The 22,272-nt window shown below is 46.5% G+C and overlaps 1 protein-coding gene across 1 annotated transcript in view; it reads left to right on the top strand.

Moving 5' to 3' along the window:
• Maml1 (mastermind-like 1 (Drosophila)) overlaps positions 1-16,195 on the top strand; it is a 37,419-nt gene extending 21,224 nt beyond the window's left edge. Inside the window, exons 2-5 of the mRNA XM_013031011.1 lie at positions 5,553-6,968; positions 9,211-9,456; positions 10,933-11,029; positions 12,935-16,195. Coding sequence (XP_012886465.1) covers positions 5,553-6,968; positions 9,211-9,456; positions 10,933-11,029; positions 12,935-13,914 — 2,739 coding nt within the window. The 3' untranslated portion in view covers positions 13,915-16,195. The remainder of the gene's footprint in view (positions 1-5,552; positions 6,969-9,210; positions 9,457-10,932; positions 11,030-12,934) is intronic.
• Positions 16,196-22,272: the final 6,077 nt, after the last annotated feature.

The raw sequence follows: 22,272 nt of genomic DNA, 5'->3' as shown, positions 1-22,272 counted from the left end.
AAAAAAAAAAAAAAAAAGAATCAGGAGGTTACCTTGATAAATATGACAAAGTAGAGACCCATCTTTGATGAAGCTCTAAAAGAAGGAAAGTAGAACATTGCTAGGTGTGGAGTTTAGTACATTCAGAGTTGTAGCACATTCAATTGCAGAACATTTTTATCATCTCAGAAAGAAAGCCCATGTCCTTTAGCTGTCACCCATCAGCCCTTTCACTTCCCTCCAGACCTAGGCAAACACTAATGTGTTTGTCTTCTTTGTCTCCTGTTTAAACTAAACTTAGGAAAGAATGATCCAGGGGCTGGGAATGTGGCTTAATGGTAGAATGCTTGCCTAGCATGAAGCCCTGGATTCTATTCCTTACTACTACATAAGAAAAGGCTGGAAGTGGCGCCGTGGCTCAAGTGGTAGAGTGCTAACCTGGAGCAAAAAGAAGCTCAGGGGCTGGGCGCTGGTGGCTCACGCCTGTCATCCTAGCTACTCAGGAGGCTGAGATCTGAGGATCTCGGTTCAAAGCCAGCCCGGGCAGGAGAGACCGTGAGACTCCTATCTCCAATAAACCACCAGAAAACCGGAAGTGGTGCTGTAGCTCAAGTGGTAGAGCGCTCGCCTTGAGCTGAAGAGCTGAGGGACAGCGCCCAGGCCCTGAGTTCAAGCCCCAAGATTGGCAAAAAAAAAAAAAAGAATGATCCACTCATATTGTCTCTATGGACTCACCTTCCAGGCACTTCTCGGGTGAAGAGAATTTACGCTGAAATGTAACTTTGCTGAGTAACATTGCTTAGGGTAGTGTCATCAGTGATCCTTTAGTTGCCAGACCCACGGAAAATGTTCAGTAGTTACTTTTCTGGACCTTTTTGATGCATTAAATCATCAGTCTGCCTTGTGCTCTGTTTTTATCATGGGTTCTTCACTTGCCCCCTGGCTGGATTCTACCTTTCTGAGTGATCAGATCTGCTATTCATGGTTCCAGCTCATTCCTTCCTAATGGTGTCTTTCCACAGAGCTCCAACTCAGGATTACTCACTGCCTTTTAGACATGACCTGGATGTCTCACAGTCATTTCTTCATGGCTGAAGTAGAACTCAGACCCCAACCACCTATAAGAAAACCCTTCCTTTTATTTCCTGTCTTACCCATGCATTCAAACTAGATAGAATAGCCTTTCTTCATCCCTAAGATAAATGTATCTGCTGAATTTTCTTCTACCAAACTCTAAAACCTCTCTCTTTTGCATTCCCACACTGGGGTCTTCATCTCTCTTAAAAACTGAGGGCTGGGTAGGTGGTAGAGTGCTTGCCTGGCATGCATGAGGGTCCTGGGTTCGATTGCTCAGCACCACATAAGCAGGAAAAGCCGGAAGTGGTGCTGTGGCTCAAGTGGTAGAGCGCTAGCCTTGAGCTGAAGAGCTGAGGGACAGCTCAGAGTTCTGGCCCCATGACTGACGAAAAAAAAAAAAACAAAACTATTTGAGCAGTTTTCTACTTTGTCACCCTGCCTATAAACACCCATCCTGAAATCCATTCACCTCACAGTCATTGGGAACTTTGTGAAAAATGTTCAAGTGGTAGAGTGTTTGCTTAGCAAGTGCTAGGCCTCGAGTTGAAACTCCCATACTAGAACACAAACAAAACCCCCCACACCTAGTGTTTGTGTCTGCCTTCAAACCTCAGGGATCAAGCCTTACTACCAGTGTACAAGAAGTGTTTGGGGTTACAAAAAAAAAAAACTAGTAAAGGATATGGAGATGTAATCAGTTTGCTTGTGAGAGCAAGAAATTCTGCAGGACACATGACTAATCAGTCAAATTAGTGGCAAAAGGGGGAAAGGAGAGCATAAGAGAACTGTGCAAAGAGTCTTAAGAATGTATCAATCAGATATAGTGTATTGAATCCAAATGTGAGTAAACTAAGAATGGAGTGTGTGCGTGCGTGTGCGTGCGTGTGTGTGTGTGTGTGTGTGTGTATGTGAGATGCATGTGCGCTGGGGCTTGAGTTTGAGGCCTGTGTGCCCTCCCTGATCTTTTTTTGCTCAAGGCTAGCACTCTACCATTTGAGCCATAACTCCACTTTCAGCTTTTTGGTGGTTATTTGGAGATAAAAGTCTGCAATCTCAGATCTCAGCCTTCTGAGTAGTTGAGATTGTAAGTAAGCATGAGCCATCAGTGCCTGGCTGTTTTGCCATTTCCATTATGAATGCCTGGAGATTAGGCTCCAAGATTAACTCAACTTTGCTTCCCTTACATGCCCTGCACATACCAGTGACTCCTGTAATGTCCAAGGCTTACAGATCTGCCAGGACTACCACATTCCACCCTCTACACTCCACACTCCCCATGCCGCCTACACCATTCCAGCGAAATTTTGTGAGGAGTTGAGAGTGAGGTCCAGTGTTTCCTTTGGCTAAAAGCAACCAGTATTGCGAAACTGAGTTGTTCCTTTGGAACTCTTTGCAGCTGTTTTCATGTGGCTATTGAAAGAGGGAGTGGTAGGTTTTATAATTGTTAGGGCAAAGAGGGATTCTGTTTCTAATCTGGGACAGCCAGCTGACTCATCAAATGCCTTGACCCCTGAAGTTTCCATCTTCCCCCTTAGGAAAATGGAAAACAGCTCTTGTGTTTACAGACCAGCTCAGACCTGGCTCTGTGGACTAAGAGAAATATTATAGCCCAGTGTGGCAGTTCACATCTGTAACCCTAACAGAATTTGAGGACAGGGGCTGGGAAGGTGGCTCAGTGGTAGAGCGCTTGCCTTGCATGCCTGAGACCCTGGGTTCAATTCCTCAGCACCACATAAGCAAAAAGAAAAAAAGCCAGAAGTGGCACTGTGGCTCAAGTGGTAGAGCGCTAGTCTTGAGCTGAAGAGCTGAGGGACAGCGCCCAGGCCCAGAGTTCAGGCCCTACAACTAGAACCCCCCCCCCCAAAAAAAAAAAAAAGAATTTGAGGACAGCCTGGGCTACATGTAATGAGATCGTGTGTCAAGGAGAAAGAATGAATAAATATTAGCAACTTTTTTTGGGGGGGGGTCCGGTCATGGGGCCTGAACTCTGGGCCTGGGCGCTATCCCTCAGCTCTTCAGCTCAAGGCTAGCACTCTACCACTTGAGCCACAGCGCCACTTCCGGCTTTTTTCTTTTTGTTTATGTGGTGCTGAGGAATCGAACCCAGGGCCTCATGCATGCAAGGCAAGCACTCCACCACTGAGCCACCTTCCCAGCCCCGCAACTTATTTTTATTTCTCTGATCTATTAAATGGGGATGAATTTACATTCTCTAAAAAAAACGGCATGGGTTTTATGAAAACATGCTTTAGGGGCATGATTCCTTCTCTCTCCTGACCCTAGGTGGCAGTAGGGAGCCGAAAAACCTGCTTGACAGCAAAGCAGACATCCTGGTTCTTAAATTGAATGCAAGGACTGTGTTGCTTACCTCTACCCTACAGTTCCTTTGGTCAGGCATTCCTAAGACCAACTTAGGCACCCATATATGGATTTAAAGAAAGGCTTGGCTGGGATTTTTAGAGCTCTGTACAGTCAGCTTTTATAGTTAAGAAATAAGAAAATGTGATATGGTTGGCAAAAGTAAAGACAGTATTACAATTTGGACAAAGATGTCTGCCACGCACAGACCTGGGGCAGGAGAGCACCTGTACTCAGCCTCCAGGGCTACTGTGGGTTATTAAAGCTGTTTTCCCTCTTATGCAGCCAGAGGACACAATGCACAGATTGCCACATGTCACCTCCAACTCCTCTGAAATCTGTTTAGAGATAATAATTAGGAGTCTTTATTTAGAACCTTTTTCCCCCCGTATGCTAATACTAGAGCTTGAAATCAGGGCCTCAAGCTTTTCTTGTTTTTTTGTCCTCAAGGATGACATCCTGCCACTTGAGCCATACATGTACTGTCTGCTTTTTGCTGATTAATTGAAAATTAGATTCTTAGTGGACTTAGTTGCTTAAGCTTGCTTCAAACTAATCCTCATATCTCAGCCTCCTGAATACGTAAGATTACCGGAGTAAGCTTCCAGTGCCTAGCTCCTTTATTTTTATGTTATTTATTTATTTATTTTGTTGGTTGTGGGGCCTGAACTCTGGGCCTGGACGCTGTTGTCCCTCAGCTCTTCAGCTCAAGGTTAGGGCTGGCTCTACCACTTGAGCCACAGCGCCACTTCCAGCTTTTTCTGCTTATGGTAGTGCTGAGGAATCATACCCCACGGCCTCATGCATGCAAGGCAAGCGCTCTACCACTGAGCCACCTTCCCAGCCCTATTCTTATTTTTAACAATTGTTTTTTTTTTTTTTTTGGGTCCGGTCGTGGGGCTTGAACTCTGGGCCTGGGCGCTGTCCCTCAGCTCTTCAGCTCAAGGCTAGCGCTCTACCACTTGAGCCACAGCGCCACTTCCGGCTTTTTTTTCTTTTGCTTATGTGGTGCCCAGGGCCTCAGGCTTGCAAGGCAAGCGCTCTACCACTGAGCCACCTTCCCAGCCCCAACAATTGTTTTTTATTGAGACAATTTCACTCTGTAGCCCAGGCTTTCCTAGATCTCACAATCCTCCAGTCTCAGCTTGCTGTATGCCATTATACTAGGCTGGAACATTTTTAATACCACACCACAGATGTTTAGAATTGGTGGGAAGGAGAGAGGGTAAAGGAGAATGGGAAACAAAATGTAATAAAAGTAAACGTTAGAAGGGGACTGAGTGGAGGCACCTTCTGTGGACACTGGTGGAGTCATATCCTGTCAGCTGGGGAAGTATGTATAGATATTACCTTTCTCCTTTCCATCCTACTGCCATTTTCCCTTGTGTAATTCCTGCCCTGAGCTCACAGCTTTCTATTACTATACCGCTTGCATAGGGCATTTGCCTTATTATTTTTGGTTTGCCCCAAGCTCTAGGAGACCAGAAGCCAATGAAGAGTCTCTATATTCCCCACAGCCCTTAAAGACTTTTTTGGGAGGAAGGAAGGGGGATTGCGGGGCTTGAACTCTGAGCCTGAGCGCTGTCCTTGTCTTCAGCTCAAGGCTAGTTCTCTACCACCTGAGCCACAGCACCACTTCCAGTTTTCTTGTGGCTATTGGAGGTAAGTGTCTCCAGGATGTTCCTGCCAGGCTGGCTTTGAACTACGGTCCTCAGATCTCAGCCTCCTGAGTAGCTAGGAATTACAGGTGTGAGTCACTGGCACTTGGCTGAGATGGTTACAAAGACATATCTGCAAAATTATAGACGTATCCTCTGGTTTTTCTTTAGATCTGTTACTGGGAAGACCCTCAAAACTAAGTGGCCTCGGCAGCATCAAGCTGTATCCTGCGAAAAGAGACGGCTGCAAAAGCTCACCACTGAGCTCTGGGATGTCAAGTTTTTGACTGACCAGGCATAGGCCTGGAGAATCAGTGCCATAAGTGGAAATGAGGTGGTGTGGGGTCCCAGAAGTGAGGGTAGTACACCCACAGGAGAGCATTGCAAGGCGGTGGACCCCCTAGTCTAAGTCTTGTTGGGAGCAGAGGAGCCCAAGACATGATCTTGTATACCTAAGTCTGTTTTTTCCATATTTTTCAGCATCTTCATGATACAGTGAAGAGGAATCTTGACAGTGCTGCCTCCCCTCAGAATGGTGATCAACAAAATGGCTATGGAGACCTCTTTCCTGGACATAAGAAGACCCGCAGGGAAGCACCTCTGGGTGTCCCTGTGTCTGCTAATGGACTACCTCCAGCCTCACCCCTTGGTCAGCCTGACAAGCCTTCTGGGGGAGATGTCCTGCAATCCAGTGGGAAGCACTCCCTGGGGCTAGACTCCATCAACAAAAAGTGTCTGGCAGACTCAAGCCTCCATTTGAATGGAGGCAGCAACCCCAGCGAGTCATTTCCTCTGAACCTGAATAAAGAACTAAAGCAAGAACCTGTCGATGACCTGCCATGCATGATTACCGGGGCAGGGGGGTCCATATCGCAGAGCAACCTCATGCCTGACCTCAATCTTAATGAGCAGGAGTGGAAGGAACTCATTGAGGAATTGAACAGGTCAGTGCCTGATGAGGACATGAAAGACCTGTTTACTGAGGACTTCGAGGAGAAGAAGGATCCTGAACCTTCTGGCTCTGCCATACAACCCCCATTGGTCCAGGACATTAATATTAAGACAGAATTCTCTCCAGCAGCTTTTGAGCAAGAACAGTTAGGCTCGCCACAAGTAAGGGCTGGGTCTGCAGGACAGACCTTTCTGGCACCTTCATCTGCCCCTGTGAGCACAGACTCTTCCACCATTGGGGGCTCTCAGTCCCTGTTTCACAACTCTGGTCAGCCTGGGGCAGACAGTCCTGGTTCCAACCTGATGCTGGCATCAGCCCAGGCCCAGAATTCACAAAGAGCCCTCCCAAGTGTGGTGTTGCCCAGCCAGGGCCCTGGAGGAACCTCAGAGCTTTCTTCTGCCCACCAGCTCCAGCAGATTGCTGCCAAGCAGAAGCGTGAACAAATGCTCCAGAACCCACAGCAAGCTGCCCCAGCCCCTGCCCCAGGCCAGATGTCCACATGGCAGCAGGCAGGACCCTCCCACAATCCTTTAGATGTCCCTTATCCCATGGAGAAGTCTTCTAGTCCTCCTGGCTATAAGCAAGACTTCTCCAACTCCAAACTGATCATGATGTCTAGTGTGACCAAGAGTTCCCCTCGGCCTGGAGCCCCCTACCTCCAGCCCAGCCATGTGAACCTACTGAGTCACCAGTCCCCGAACAGCTTGAATCAGAATGCCGTGAATAATCAAGGGTCAGTGCTGGACTACGGCAATACAAAACCCCTTTCTCATTACAAAGCAGACTGTGGGCAAAGTGGCCCAGGGTCTGGCCAGAACAAGCCAGCCTTGATGGCCTATCTTCCCCAGCAGCTGCCTCATCTGAATAACGAGCAGAACCCCTTGTTTCTGATGAAACCAAAGCCAGGAAACATGCCCTTCCGCTCACTGGTTCCACCTGGCCAGGTAAGTGCCTGGCATCTTTGCTATTCTCTGTTGCAGGTACCAATGAGGTAATGTACTGCATTGGGCTCAAGTAAGGAAGAAGCAGCTGCTGCCAGCCTTTGAATTCTATGGGAATAAAAATGCAAAGTACACTAGTTACTGTTTTCAGTACATGAGAGCTGGGAAGTTGACTCAGTGGTAGAATGCTTGCCTTGCCTGCATGAGGCCCTGAGTTCAATTCCTCAGCACCACATAAGCAGGAAAAAGCCAGAAGTGGTACTGTGGCTCAAGTGGTAGTGCTCTACCACTTCAGCCTTGAGCTGAAGAGCTGAGGGACAGAGTCCAGGCCCAGAGTTCAGGCCCCACGACTGATGAAAAACAAAATAAATAAAATTCTCTAATATAACTTGATTTTTTTTCTTTCTCTTTCTTTTTTCTTTTTCTTTTCTTTCTTTTTTTTTTTTTTTTGCCAGTGCTGGGCCTTGAACTCAGGGCCTAGGCACTGTCCTCGTGCTTTTGCTCAAGGCTAGCCCTCTTCCACTTGGGCCACATTCCCAGCCTTATAACTTGATTTTTAACTACACAAACATTTGCAAAATCATCTCACTTAGTCCAATGTCCCTGTCGTGTCACGTAGTAGCTGTGCTTTGGAGGTAATACACACATTTTAGGTGGTTTTTAGAGGCTCTGGGGCGGGGCGGGGGGGGATCACCTTTCAGATCTGTGTTCAATCTTTGAGCCATGTGGGTAGTATCCACCGAAGTCCAAGCTACTCAGGAGACTAAGGCAGGAGGATTTTAAGGTGGAGACCAACCTGGGGTATATAATAAGATATTGTCTCAAAAAAGAAAAAAAAATCCTCCTTGGCTCATGCTTGTAATCCAAACTTCTTAAGAGGCTGAGATCTAAGAATGTTGGTTCAAAGCTAGCCCAGGCAGGAAAAGTCCATGAGACCCTTATCTCCAACTAGCCACTAGAAAACCAGAAGTGGAGATGTGGCTCAAAGTGGTAGAGTGCTAGCCTTGAGCAAAAGTGCCCAGGGACAGTGCGCAGGCTCTGAGTTCAAGCCCTAAGACTGACACCCCCCCCCCAAAAAAAAAAAAAAAAACAGAAGCAGGCAAAAAACAAACAAACCCATCAGATACCATTAAACATGACCTGTAGACCAGAGAGCGGCATGGTGCTAACTTCAGTGGTGTCCAAGTACTTTGCACTTTACAGAGGCTCCCCAGAGCTCTGCATCTTCCACAGTGGTGGACATTACAATGTTGCAGTTGATCTAAAATTACATACTCAAACAAATAAGAACCACAAAGGAGCTCAAAAAGTTGAACTTGTGTACATAAAATTGCTTTTTGTCCTTTTTCTTGTTTTCTCAGTTTTTCTAATTGTAAATAATGATGTTGGCATCATATTGTGGTAGCCCATGTATCTGATACAGTTCTCATTGATACATAGTTGGTTTGGTTTTTGTTGTTGCTTTGATGCTGATTCTGGGGCTCGAACTCTGGGCCTCTCACTCTTACTTGGCTTTTTCGTTCATGACTGGTAGTCTAACACTTGAGCCATACCTCCACTTCTGGCTTTTTGGTTATTAATTGGAAATAAGAGCCTTAACAGTTTTATCATCCTGGGCTAGCTTTAAATATCCATCCTGAGATCTCAGCTCCTTAGTAGCTCAGATTATAGGCATGAACCACAGCACCTTAGATATATCTATAGATAGATGGATAAATAGATAGATAGATAGATAGATAGATAGATAGATAGATAGATAGATAGATAGATAGATAGATAGATAGATAGATAGATAGATAGATAGATAGATAGATTTTTTTTAACACAAACATGACAAAAGTAAGTCTGTTTCCAGAACAATGCTGGAACTCTGTACATATAATTTCAGGCTGTTTGGAGATAGCCCAAAGGCCAGATGCACACCGTCAGCATGTGGCATTTCCATCCACCAGATCCCCTTCTGCAGTCAAACACTTCAACAACAGGTTTTTATTTATCTTGCTTAAGTTGGCTTAGTGTAAAATCACATCTGTAATGCTGGTGAACCATACAGAGCAAGCTAACACTATCAAGTTGTTTGTTGAGTAGCATAGGTTTTAGTTTCCATTCAGCCCACTAGATAGCTATGGGAGGTCAGGGAAGTAGAGATTCACCATTACAAAAGAACCTTGAAGAAGGCACTCACTGGGTGAAGGTCACCTGGCAGCTCTCCCACTTCACGGCATGGTTTTATCTGTGTTGACAGGAGCAGAATCCTCCCAGCGTCTCAGGGCCAGCCCAAGCCACCAGTGTGGGGACCCAGCCACCTGCTGTGTCTGTGGCCAGCACTCATAGCAATTCCCCATATCTCAGCAACCAGCAGCAGGTGGCTGTAATGAAGCAACATCAATTGCTCTTGGACCAGCAGAAACAGAGGGAGCAACAGCAGAAGCATCTGCAGCAGCAGCAGCAGCAATTTCTGCAGAGGCAACAGCACCTGCTGGCAGAGCAGGTGATGAGAAACCTGGAAAGACCACACAGGCTCCATTTGTGTCTATGTATTTGTACTAACACGTTTGCATGCCTGCTGCCATAGTCCTTTGTCCTTTCAAGTCTCCTTTTCAGTAGTATGGCATTTCTCAGAAGTGGCTTATGTTGGAAGCCACCCATGTCACTGAGCATTAGTGAAGGCAGAATCTCTGACTAAAACTGTCTGTATAAGGGACCTTTTCCCATCTTTCTGGTTAGCAGCTTGCAAACCACTGAACTTCGTTAGTCACTGTGCAGCTCAGCTTCATTGTGAATGGAAAGTCTGATAGAAGCAAGAGGTGAAGGGTGAAGAACATGTCCCTCCCTGTGGTGCTGGGGTTATAGGATTGGGATGCACAGTCTATTTCCCTGGGTACCAGGTACAGTACTGATAGTTGGCAGGATTTTAAATTATGCCTTTTTGAGACTTGGGACCCAGCTCCCAAGAGTGAATTTGTTTTGTGGAGATTACTGCTTTAATTCTACCTTAAAAAAAACTAGCTGGGTGCTGGTGGCTCATGCCTGTAAGCTAGGATTACTACTCAGGAGGCTGAGATCTGAGTATTGGGGTTCACAGCCAGCCAGGGCAGGAAAGGCCATGAGACCCTTTTCTCTAATAAACCACCAGAAAGCCAGAAGTGGCTCTGTGGCCCAAGTGGTAGAGCGCTTGCCTTGAGTTGAAGAGCTGAGGGATAGTGTCCAGGCCCAGAGTTCAAGCCCTATGACCGACCAAAAAAACCAACCGTGCTTTTTTAGGGTGTCACTTATACAGCATATCCTTCATTTACTTAAACTGTACAATTCAGTGGGTTTTAACACATTCAGAGTTATGTAGCCATTAGCATAATCTATTTTAGGACATTTTCATTACTCAAACCAAAGGCTGTCGTTTACCGGCACGCACGCGCGCGCACACACACACACATACACACACACACACACATAGGCACAGGCACACAAGAAGGAGCCTGTCTGTGAATAACATACTTGGACCTACTTTTCTCTCACCTAACTCTGCTCATTTGGGGGTTGGGTGCTGTCCCTGAGCTTTTGTAAAGGTTCAAAGTTAGCACTCTTACCACTTGATCTACAGCTGTATTTCCTGCTGTTTTGGCGGTTATTTAGAGATAATACTTTTCATGGTCTTTCTTGCCTAGGCTGGCTTTGAACCAAAATCTTCAGAGCTCAGCTTTCTGAATAGCTAGAATTATAGATGTGAGCCGCCAGCTCCTGGCTGCTCGTTTTTTTGTTGTTGTTGCTGTTGTTGTTTTAAATTTTATTGTCAAGATGATGTAGAGGGGGTTACAGTTACATAAGTAAGGTAATGAGTACATTTCTTGTCTAACTTGTTACCCCCTCCCTCATTTTTCTTTCTCTCTCCCTCCCCCGCTGCTCATTTGTTTTTGCTTTTCTTCTTATATGAGTTTTATTATTCTGTGTTGTTCTTGGCATTTTCTAGGAGAAGCAGCAGTTTCAGCGTCATCTGACCCGACCACCCCCCCAGTACCAAGACCCAACACAAAGCACCTTCCCACAACAGGTTGGACAGTTCACAGGTAAGCCTGGAGTGGAGTGGGCTAGGGGGAATGGTAGACAGGGACTAGACCTATACCTGTCAGTCCATTTCAGCTCTCTGTTGATCTGTACAGTGCTAATTGAGTTTCTAGCTCTGCAGTAGGTGCAAAATGAACGGTCCGGTCAAGGAGCCTAGATTTTTAGTTTCCCTGTGACATCAGAAGAGGATTCTTCTAAGGTGTGAGCACTGGTGGCTCACACCTGCAATCCTAGCTACTTAGGAAGATCTGAGGATCATGATTCAAAACCAGCCCAGGCAGGAAAGTCTGTGAGACTCCTATTTCCAATAAACTCAGTGGCTTCTGGCACTGTGGCTCAGGTGGTAGAGTGCTTGTCTCAAGCATAGAGAGGCTCAGGGATAGTGCCCAAGACCGGTAAAGAAAAAAAAAAAGGTTCCCAAAGGCAGACTGCTAGGCATGCTTTTGCTGGGTCCCTGGCCTTACTATCTTTTGAAACAGAGTAATTTCTGGTTGCAGGACAGTCTTTTGTATGTGTATATCTGTGTATGTGTGCATGTGCTGGTAACTGGAGCTTGAATGCAGGACCTCATGCTCTTGCTTAGCTTTTTCAGTCCAGGCTGCTACTCTACTACTTAGGCCTCAACTCCACTTTTGGCTTTTTGCTGGTTGATTAGAGAGAAGAGTCTCTCAGATTTGTCTGCTGTAGCTGGCTTTGAACCTTGATCCTCAGATCTCAGCCTCCTGAGTAACTTGGATTACAAGCATGAGTCACCAGTGCTTCCTCAACTTCCTCAGCATTTTTATCCTTCCCACACTCAGCCTAGCCAGCCTCTTGAATTCGGAGCCTGGAGCTCACTCCACTTTCTTGCTCACTGTTGGCACGGTACCATGAGACATACCTTTGTCTTTTTGCTGTTTATTTTGGAAATGGACTCTCACAGACTTTTCTGCCTAGGCTGGCTTTAGATCTTGATCCTTCAGTCTATCTCCTGAGTACTGGGGCTTGAACTCAGGTCCTCACACTATTACTTTGCTCCTTTTTTCTGATTAACTGGAGATGAAAATATCAGGGACTTTTTGCCAGGGCTAGCTTGTACCTGAGCTCCTCAGATCTCAGCCTCCTGAGTAGCTAGGGTTATAGGCACGAGCCATTGGTACCTGGCCCTCAATACACTTTTTTTTTTTTTTGCCAGTCCTAGAACTTGAACTCGGGGCCTGGGCACTGTCCCTGAGCTTCTTTCACTCAAGGTTAGCACTCTACCACCTGAGCCACAGCATCACTTCCTGCTTTTTCTGTCTACCACTTGAGCCACAGCATCACTTCCTGCTTTTTCTGTTTATAAAGTGGTACTAAGGAATCAAACCCAGGGCTTCCTGCGTGCTAGACAAGCACTACCACTAAGCCACATTCCCAGCCCAGACTAAATATACTTTTAAGCCGCAGAGTGTTTGTTCCCTTCTCTCTGAAATCTTCCCCAAATTTTCCTCGTCACCTAGTCTTCAGGCTCCTGCATTTCTGCAGCCTGCTCCTCATACCCTGTGGTGCTTTTGCTTCCCAAAGGCAGATTCAGGCATGGCTCCACACTGAAACCCGCAGTACCCAGGATAGGTCGCCACTGAGCAAAACTTTAGCTGGGTATCTGAAAGGTAATTGGACAAGCTGACTGGCTTTCCCTCCCTGGAGAGTCAGTCCGCTTTCTAAATCCTGTCACTGTTTTGAGTCTGGCTTCCATTACCGTCTATGAGAGACTTTCTGCCCCTCCTGCTCCGGGGCTTTCATCTAGGCAGTTTACCATTATCCTCAGAGGTCTGATATTAAGACGTTCTCCTTGCCTCAGGGAGATGGGCAGCAGCTCATATCAGAAGTGTTTCCACAGTGGCAGTCAAGGAATACCAGCTTGATTGACAGAGTCTTTTGTCTTCTAGGATCCTCTGCTACTGTGCCTGGCATGAACAACTTGGGTCCATCCAACTCCAGCTGCCCTCGAGTGTTCCCTCAGCCTGGGAGTCTGATGCCAATGGGCCCTGGACATGCTTCCGTTTCCTCCCTCCCCTCCAACTCAGGCCAGCAGGACCGGGGTGTAGCCCAGTTCACTGGCTCCCAGAACATGCCTCAGAGCAGCCTCTATGGCATGGCTTCTGGCATAACACAGTTAGTTGCCCAGCCCCCTCCACAGGCCACCAATGGACATGCCCACATTCCACGGCAGACCAGCGTGGGTCAGAACACCTCAGTACCAGCTGCTTATGGACAGAATTCTCTGGGGAGCTCTAGCCTCACCCAGCAGCACACTAAGGGGACCCTGACCTCTGGTTTAAGTAAGCCACAGGTCCCAAGGGTGTCAGCAGCCATGGGAGGCCAGAATGCCTCATGGCAACACCAGGGAATACCAAACCTGAGCGGCCAGACCCCCGGGAACAGCAATGTAAGCCCTTTCACTGCAGCCTCCGGTTTCCACATGCAGCAGGCCCACCTGAAAATGTCCAGTTCGCAGTTCTCCCAGGCAATGCCCAGCAGGCCCATGGCCCCCATGAGCTCAGCAGCGGCAGCAGGGTCCATGCTGCCCACCGTGAGCACACATCAGAGGACCAGTGCCCCTGCACCTGCACCTCCCCAGGCAGCCCCCCAGCAGGGCTTGCCTGGCTTGAGCCCAGCAGGGGCTGAGCTAGGGGCTTTCAGCCAGAGCCCCACCTCCCAGATGAGCGGCCGGACCGGACTGCACTGCGCCCAGGCCTACCCTGTGCGGACCACTGGCCAGGAGCTGCCCTTTGCCTACAGCGGACAGCCGGGCAGCAGTGGGCTCTCAAGTGTGGCTGGACACACCGACCTGATCGACTCTCTGCTGAAGAACAGGACTTCCGAGGAGTGGATGAATGACTTGGACGACTTTCTAGGGTCTCAGTAATGGAGGATTTGTGGTATTTTTAGTGTTCGCATATCCTATATTTTTGTTCTCAGATTCAAGAAGGAGCAACTGCTTTGGACCAAAAGCCCATAGCCCAGGGAGCTAGCAAGCATGAGTCTCAGCTGAGGCTCAGCTCCAGTCAGGATCTGCAGGGCTCCCAGGCTAGCAGTTATGGTCCATCAGGCTGGCCCCAGCCATCTGCTGGCATCACTGCCTGGTGCTGGGAGAGGAGAGCAGGATAGGATTTCAAGTGGCTTCCTACTCAGATGACCAAAAATGAACAGTAGCAGCAGTGCAACTCCATAGTGTCAGGCTTAGGAAAGTCTGTGCCATTGTGTTGACATTAAGGTTTCTCTACTGGCCTTGTGCTGGAGATAAGTTTTTTACTGAAACTTTAAATAGAATTACTTGCAATTTGTAGCATAAAAGAGATTTAATTTTTTTTTTAAAGAAAGGTTTTAAAACAGATTAGGCTAGGTGGTGGTTTATACTGTTTATGTGGCATTGGACCTAAGCTTTCCTTTTGATTTAGAGCCCTTTTTTTTTCCTCTCTGTCAGCTTTCAGGGGAGGGGGGTTGCTAGGAAACCATTCCCTAACTAAGCACAGGCTGTGACTGCAGATGCCAAAAAGGAGCAGGATGCCGTGAGAACATATCTGATGATCACCTAGGAGTGTTGTCCTTCTCGCTCACTCTGGAGAACCACAGGCCCTGTACCAGGCTGGATGCCGAAGAGAGAGTTTCTGGGGTCCAGTCCTCAACATGTTGTGCGTTGTCTCTGACGCCTTGTACTTAACATGGTAGGAGCATGTTCATTGCTGTTCTGCACAGATGGCTTTCCTCTACCCCATCCCATGACCTCTCTTTCATCCCCCCAGCCAAAATGGGAAGCCGTGATTTACTACATTGGAGGAGGCAAAGAGTCATTAAAATTCCTTAGGGAACCTAGTATTGAAAAGGTTTAGGAGAAGAAGGCTGCAGGCCAGCCCAAGAGAAGGAATTCCACTTTGCCAGCTTCTGCCACTCCCTCCTCAGATGACTTGCACTTTTAAAAGATTGTTTTATAACACTAACGCATCCTTTCTAAAAACTCAAGTGGATTCTCTTTGAAGGTCTATTAGTTAATGGACTTGACTGAGCTGAGAACCCACAAAATAGAATATGGAGTGTGGCTTCTTTGTGGAGAACAAGAAAGAGAGCACTTGCCTGAATAAGAAGCAAGATGGTGAGTGCAGGGAGAGACCCTGAATGCAGGATGGTGGAGGGAAAGGAGTGGCTTGCATGCAGAAACCACAACCCCATCTGTATCTCCCTGGAGTATCAAGATAGAAAATTCAAGGCATCGTAGAATTGAGCCATGGAAAATACTCATGTGACCAGCCTGAGTCACTTGGAGAGGATGGAAGGGTGGAACACCCACTGTCAGTTAGTTTGCGCCAGTAGTGCCTTTTTCACTGAGGGCACTCAGGCCCTCAGAGTCTCTCTAATAGCCATTTCCCTTGCGCCCCCTCCCAACCTTCCCAAGATACTCCACTTAGCTCTCAGAGAAGGGGGCTGATTATAAAGCCAGTGAAGGCTCCACTCTTAGAAAATTCCCCAATCTGAAGGGAAAGAGAGTGACTTCAGCAGGTTTTCAACCAAAAATAGGGCTGAAGGCTGGTTGTGGATCTCCATTCCTCTCCTAGACTCCCCCAGCTGCTGCCCGCCTCCTGCCTCTATCCGCACGGCACTTGGCCAACCCCAGCACTCTGCCTTAGGCCCCAGGCTACACAAACAGTGGGCTTCTCACTTGCTGCAGTGTCATAGCAATAAAATGTGATTCTTGGGGTCTCCCCACAGAGCTGCCCACTGCTTTATTTATGAATCTAGCTTTGGGGAGTCGGGAGGAGACATTTCCGTGCACATCCCCGTCTTCCTGGAGCCAGGACTCAGAAGAAAAGGGTGCTCGGACTTTTGTTATACACATGTGCTTTGTGTAAATAAATGTTTACAATTTTATATTGAAGATGGAATAAGCGTTAGAGCTTCCGACTGTATATTTTTTACTTTTATAGATTTTAAAACTATGATCCTTTATATATGTGTTTTGGGGGGAGCTATAATGTTTTATGGCAAACAGTGGTATTGTTAACTTTTTATGGTCATCAAAAGTACATTTTAAAAATCCTATTAATCCCCTTATTCTTCTATTTCCCTTAACTATGGTATATACCAAAAAGAAATCTTTACTTTCCTTGTTTTATCAGTATAAAAATAATAAAAATATTTTGCTAGTATGGAAACTGCCTTTGTATTTGACTTTCCATGATGGATGGGACAGCAAGGAAGATTTGATAGCCATTAGTTTTCTGTTGTGATTTAACTTAGCTTTCTTCCCTCCCCCCCCCCATCCCATCCCTCTCACACTATAACACTGAGGTTTGAACTCAGGACCTATAACTTGCTAGGCAGGTGCTTCACCACTTGAGCCACAGACCCAGTCCTAACTTTGCTTTCTTACTATACTTAGTTTGGTTGAAAGCTCAGCAGTATTTGTTCTGTAATACAGCTATTAAACCAACACTTTTGTTGCTCAAAGAAACCTGGATATGAGACTACCAGAAAAGTAACTGAAGCGAAAGGGATTAGGGGAATGTCTCAAGTGGTAGATGATATCTAGCAAGTATAAGGCTCTAAGTTCTAACCCCAGTATCTCAAAAAGAAAGGAAGGGATATATATGGAGGTTTAAAATACCCTGACTTGTAATAATGGTTTTGTTTGGACTCTTAAGTCATAATCCAGTTGAAAAGAAACCTGACTAATAATAATAGCCATAACAATTGTCTCCCCACAGCCATTTCTAAGGTTTTGAGCAACAGAGCCTTAGGAGAAGCAAGGGATAGGTTGTTCCAGGCGCGCGCGCGCGCGCGCGCGCGTGTGTGTGTGTGTGTGTGTGTGTGTGTGTGTGAAAGAGACAGGCCACCAGCTCACAAGGCAATGGAAAGGGCTTCTTAAGGGATATCTGATTGAGTAGCTGCTCCTGGAACACCTGTAGCCAGGCACAGTCCCTGGTAGAGGAAGTCCAAGTGGCATCTCCAGAGGCCATCCTGGTCCACAGAACTTGCAGTCTCCATCAAAGAAGACTTCACATACAGTCCACCAAGATAGTCTGGGAGAGGTAAGTATCAGGAAGGAAGTAAAGCAGGGTAATAGAGAGGATGCTGGGGCCACTGACCACTTTGGACATTGGTGGTTAGGGCAGATCTCTAAGAAGGTGACATTTAACTGAGGCTGGGATACTGGAAAGGCATCCTCCAGCCAAGCTCTGAAGGAAGAGGGAACAGCGAAGTATGAGGCCACATGGACTAGGAAAGGGAGTGCTCCCAAAAGGAGAGGATGAATGCTATCAAAGGGACAGGATAGGATGCTGAGAAGGCAGAGTGAGCAGATGCTCGCCCCACATTTAATTGTGGTTGGTTGGTTTGATAGTAGGTCTTACTCCTCAGCCCTGGCCAGCCCCCAACTCACAGCACTCCAGTTGCCCCATCTCATGAGTATCGGGATTATAGTACAGATCACTACACCAGTCTTCACATGTTCAATTTTATTTTATTTTTTGATCTGTAGTGGGGCTTGAACACTCGGCCTGGCTGCTGTCCCTCAGCTCTTCAGCTTAAGGTGAGTGCTCTACCACTTGAGCCACTGTGCCACTTCTGGTTTTCTAGTGGTCAATTGGAGATTAAGAGTCTCACAAGTCTGTAAGAGTCTCATGCCTGTAATCGTAGCTACTCAGGAGGCTGAGATCTGAGGATCATGGTTCAAAGCCAGCCGGGCAGGAAACTCCATGAGACTAGTCTCCTATAAACCGGAAGTGGCACTGTGGCTAGAGCACTAGCCTTGAGCTGAAAAGCTCGGGGACAGCGCCCAGGTCCAGAGTTCAAGCCCTCCAACTTAAAGAAAAAAATGAAATAAGAAATGTACTCATTACCTTACCCATGCAATTGTAACCCCTCTGTACGGTATTTTCACAATTTAAAAAAAAAAATGGAGGTTCCAAACCTAACTGGTTTAGAAAGCCCCTAGGACTCTTATCTCCAACAGAAAGCCAGAGGTGGAGCTGTGGCTCAAGTGGTAGAGTGCCAGCCTTAAGCAAAAATAAAGCACAGTGCCCAGGTTTTGAGTTTTAAGTCCCTGTACAGGTAGGTGTGAGCATGCACATGTGCGCACACACACAAACAAATGGTATTACATTGTCCTTTGCCCCTTTCAGGCACCTGTGAGATCAGCAACCTGTAGTGACAGCCTGTACTGTTGGAGACCGTTTGCCAGCCTAGGTAAGGCTTACTAGCCTGCCCCTCAGGAGATACCCATGGTAAGTAGAGACAAGCTCAGGGGTGGGGAGTGGAGTCCATTGTTAGCAGTATTATCCATAAGAGTTTGGCCTGGAGCTAGCAATGTAGCTATAAACTTATTGGAATATGCTGACAGGTAGCTGCTGGCAAGCTTGGTCCAAGACTCATGGCTGAAGTTCACTGAAGCTTATTCTGATACACCTCTGCCCAGCACAAGCACAGTGAGACACGGTAAATGTCCCCTATTGGACCTTTCTCCTCCTGTCTTCAAGCTGCTTTTCTTACTAGCTATAATCACACTTTAAAGAGGATTTGCTCACTGAATGGTGGCAGTAAGCTGAGCTACAGCATCTTGTTACTACTTGGAGACTTGTGGATGTTGAGAAAAGGAACTTCAGCTCCCACTCAAGGTGAAAACCAATGGGGCCAAGATAGAGCTTTTGGAGTCAAGGCTGCATCAGCTTCCTGGAATGCAGTCTAGGAAGGGCGACCTAGGTTAGGAAAAATGAGGTCCTGTATGCCTCAGAAACAAATACAGCAGCTGCTGTTTGCGGAGGGGGAAGGGCTCCAGAACGTGAGCCAATCAGAATTCAGCACCACAGACCACAATGAGCAAGAACTGACCACACAGATTGCAGCCCAAAGCAGGGAAACCAGTTCCCCTGACTCAGACAGCTGTTAGCTTGCTGCTGCATGAAGTCAATGAAGAAAACCTTTTCTTTGGAAAAGCAGAACTTTGCAGGGTTTAGGGAAGGATAGCTGGATTTTTATTCTTTTAAAGTTAGGAGATCTAACTACGTTGTCTATGTCACAAGTAGCTCTTAAATTTGAAAATGACTGCATGCTGCTAGGCTCTGTCTTGTGTTACAGAAAAGAATCTGATTACTTACGAGACTACAGACTCAGCCTGAAACTTAAAACTCATCAATGGCTCACGTCTGTAATCCTAGCTGCTAAGGAGGCTGAGATCTGAAGATCAAGGTTCAAAGCCAGCCTGGGCAGGAAAGTCCGTGATACTCATTTCTAAAAATGGCACTGTGGCTCAAGACTTGGAGAGCACTGGCTTTGACCACAAAAGCTTGAGGATAGTGCCCAGGTCCTGAGTTCAAGCTCCAGGACCAACAAAAACAAAAAAAAAACATGATGAGATCAGGTGAAAACATCTAAATGTAGCCAGTGAGCATTTGTTTCTGATACCTACAACATAGTTAAATCTTCTTCATTTTTTTTTTTTTTCTCACTTAGAGGACCTGAACTCTCTGGGCCTGGGCACTGTCCCTCAGCTCTTCAGCTCAAGGCTAGCACTCTACCAGTTGAGCCATAACACCACTTCCGGCTTTTTCTGCTTATGTGGTGCTGAGGAATCGCACCCAGAGCCTCATGCATACAAGGCAAACACTCTACCACTGAGCCACCTTCCCAGCCCCTCCATTATTGTTTTTATATCTGTTGTACTATGAATTCACGCCTCTCATGAGGAAATGAGTGCTCTAAGAAGCAGTGAGTAAATCACTTTTGTCCTGATATGTGCAAAGAATACAAGTTGTAAAATGTGATAAGGTCAAGGCACCTGGCTCAGGTACTTAATTGGGTAGAGAAGTGACTAGAAAGACAAGGTTTAGACTGTGAATGTAGCTGAGTGATAAGAGTGCTTGCCTAGCACACATGAAGCCCTGGGTTAGATTCCTCGGTACCACAAACAGAAAAGGCCAGAAGTGGCATTGTGGCTCAAGTAGTAGAGTGTGTGCCTTGAGCAAAAAAGCTCAGGCACAGTGCCTAGGCCCTGAGTTCAAGCCCCAGGACTGGCAAAGGGGGGGGAGGGGAGGAGGGAATGGAGGGAAGGAAAGGAAGGGAAAGAAGGAAGGAAGGAAAGGAAGGAAGGGAGGGCAGGAGGGTTTATTTCTACAGAATCCCCTCCATTTCAACTTCTCATCTTTGCTACTAAGGACAGGGGCATATGCCCTCTGCATGTCATAGGAGATATCTTCCATGAGGGAATTTCACCTTCTGCCTTAAAGCAGAATGAAGGTCACAAAAAGTTTCTTGCACCTACTGTTTTATGTGTTTTTAATGGAAAATTGTATGTCACAGTAGCCCATTAGGGGTGATACACTCTTGTTTGCACTCAGGTGGTACAATGTGATGCTTTGATTGATGTGTATACATTGTGTAATAATCAAATCGGGGTAATTAGCTTATCCATTCTCTTAAACTTTTAGCTCCACTGTCACTGGAGGCAGGAGTTAGGGTTGACATGTCTAGAATATATGGTAAATTATTTTCTTAGTCTTGAGCTTTTTCTAGACAGTAACTAACACAAAGGCCTGAAAACTCCAAATACAATGCTGGCCCTGACCTGTGGCTTAGGCATCTCCTCAGCTAAATTTTTGCAGTACCCACTTTACAGTGACATAAACATCCAGTGCCACCTTAACTCATAGTTCCCACCATCAGTATGGGCTAGATTAGCATTGGGTGTTTGCTGAGATAGTTCACCTCAAAGAACCCAGCATCACTCATGCTGCAGTATGTAAATCAGTTATAATCCAGCAGAAATCTCAGACAGCCATGACTGGTGACATCTGCAAAATGACAGCCTGACAGGCAAGAGAGATCTGTTAACTCAAAGATGCTTGATAATTGGTCAGTAGTAGAGCATGTGCACAGCACATGCAGGTCCCTGGGTTTGTTTCCCAGGATGACAAAGTAAGCAAAGGAACAACAAACAAAACTTGGATCGCAGTTCAAAGCCAGTCCAGGCATGAAAGTCTGTGAGACTCTTAAGTAAACCACAGAAAACTGGAAGTTGAGCTGTGGCTCAAATGGTAGAGCACTAGCCTTGAGCTGAAGAGCTCAGAGACAGCACCCAGGCCCAAAGTTCAAACCCAGGACTAACAAAACTAAAAAAAAAAAAAAAAAAACGTTGACAGTAGAATTCATGACATAGTCGTAGAATTCCTTGTGCCAGTTAGCAGTATTTTATTAAGGTCTGTTGGTTATAGTATTGCCTTAATGTTATTTGGTGATTTTTGATCATTGTACTGTAGCTATAGAAGAAAATGTTATTTTTAGGAAATACATACCACCAAAGTAGTGCTGAGTAAAAGGGCATTTTTCTCATAAACTATTCTCAAATGATTCAGAAAAGCAGTGTGTATGTGCATGTGCGCATATGCACGTGCCCACATGCGCATGCATGTCTGAATCTTTGAAGGAACAGCTGAGGGTCAGAGGAAAGGGATAAAAAAAGCAAAAGGAGAAAGAAGAGGAGGAGGAGGAGGTGAATCACCACCACCACCACACTACTACCACAGCTGGCCTATGCCTCACTCATAAAACATGCCAAACAACTTGTAAAATGCCAAATGTACACATCATCAAACTTGGCAGACCCAGCCCCAGCTCAGGGAAGACCCTGGACCATGGGTTCCCTTCTCTGTCACCTTAGACACAAACTTCCCATTTCTGATCCTCAGCTGCAAAACAGCCCCAGAATTTACACCTTTAAGGCTGGGAAGGTGGCTCATTGCCTTGCATGCCTGAGGCCCTGGGTTCCATTCCTCAGCACCATATAAGCAAAAAGAAAAAAGTCGGAAGTGGTGCTGTGGCTCAAATGGTAGAGCACTTGCCATGAGCTGAAGAGCTAAGGGACAGCGCCTCACGACAGACAAAAATAAATAAACAGCATGTTTGTTGTTCTTGCTGCCTCCAAATGTCCTCTATAATAGACTCAGTTCTGGATTTGCCTCTGTGTGTGGTTTTTTTTCCTGGTCTTGGGGCTTGAACTCTGGACCTGGCCACTGTTCCTGAGCTCTCACAGACTTTCACAGAGTCTCACAAACTTTCCTGCCTGGGCTGGATTTGAACTGCGATCCTCAGATCTCAGCCTCATGAGTAGCTAGGATTACAGACATGAACCACTGGCTCTGTGCTTTTTTTAAATATAAGTTTAGGGCTGGGAATGTAGCTTAGTGGTAGAGTGCTTGCCTAGCATGCATGAAGCCCTGTGGTATTGGGGAATACCACA

The sequence above is a fragment of the Dipodomys ordii genome, unplaced genomic scaffold (assembly GCF_000151885.1).
Source record: "Dipodomys ordii isolate 6190 unplaced genomic scaffold, Dord_2.0 Scaffold135, whole genome shotgun sequence".
Classification (NCBI taxonomy): Eukaryota; Metazoa; Chordata; class Mammalia; order Rodentia; family Heteromyidae; genus Dipodomys; species Dipodomys ordii.
Note: the sequence above shows the minus strand (reverse complement) of the source record. Positions and strands in the feature narration are given on the sequence as shown.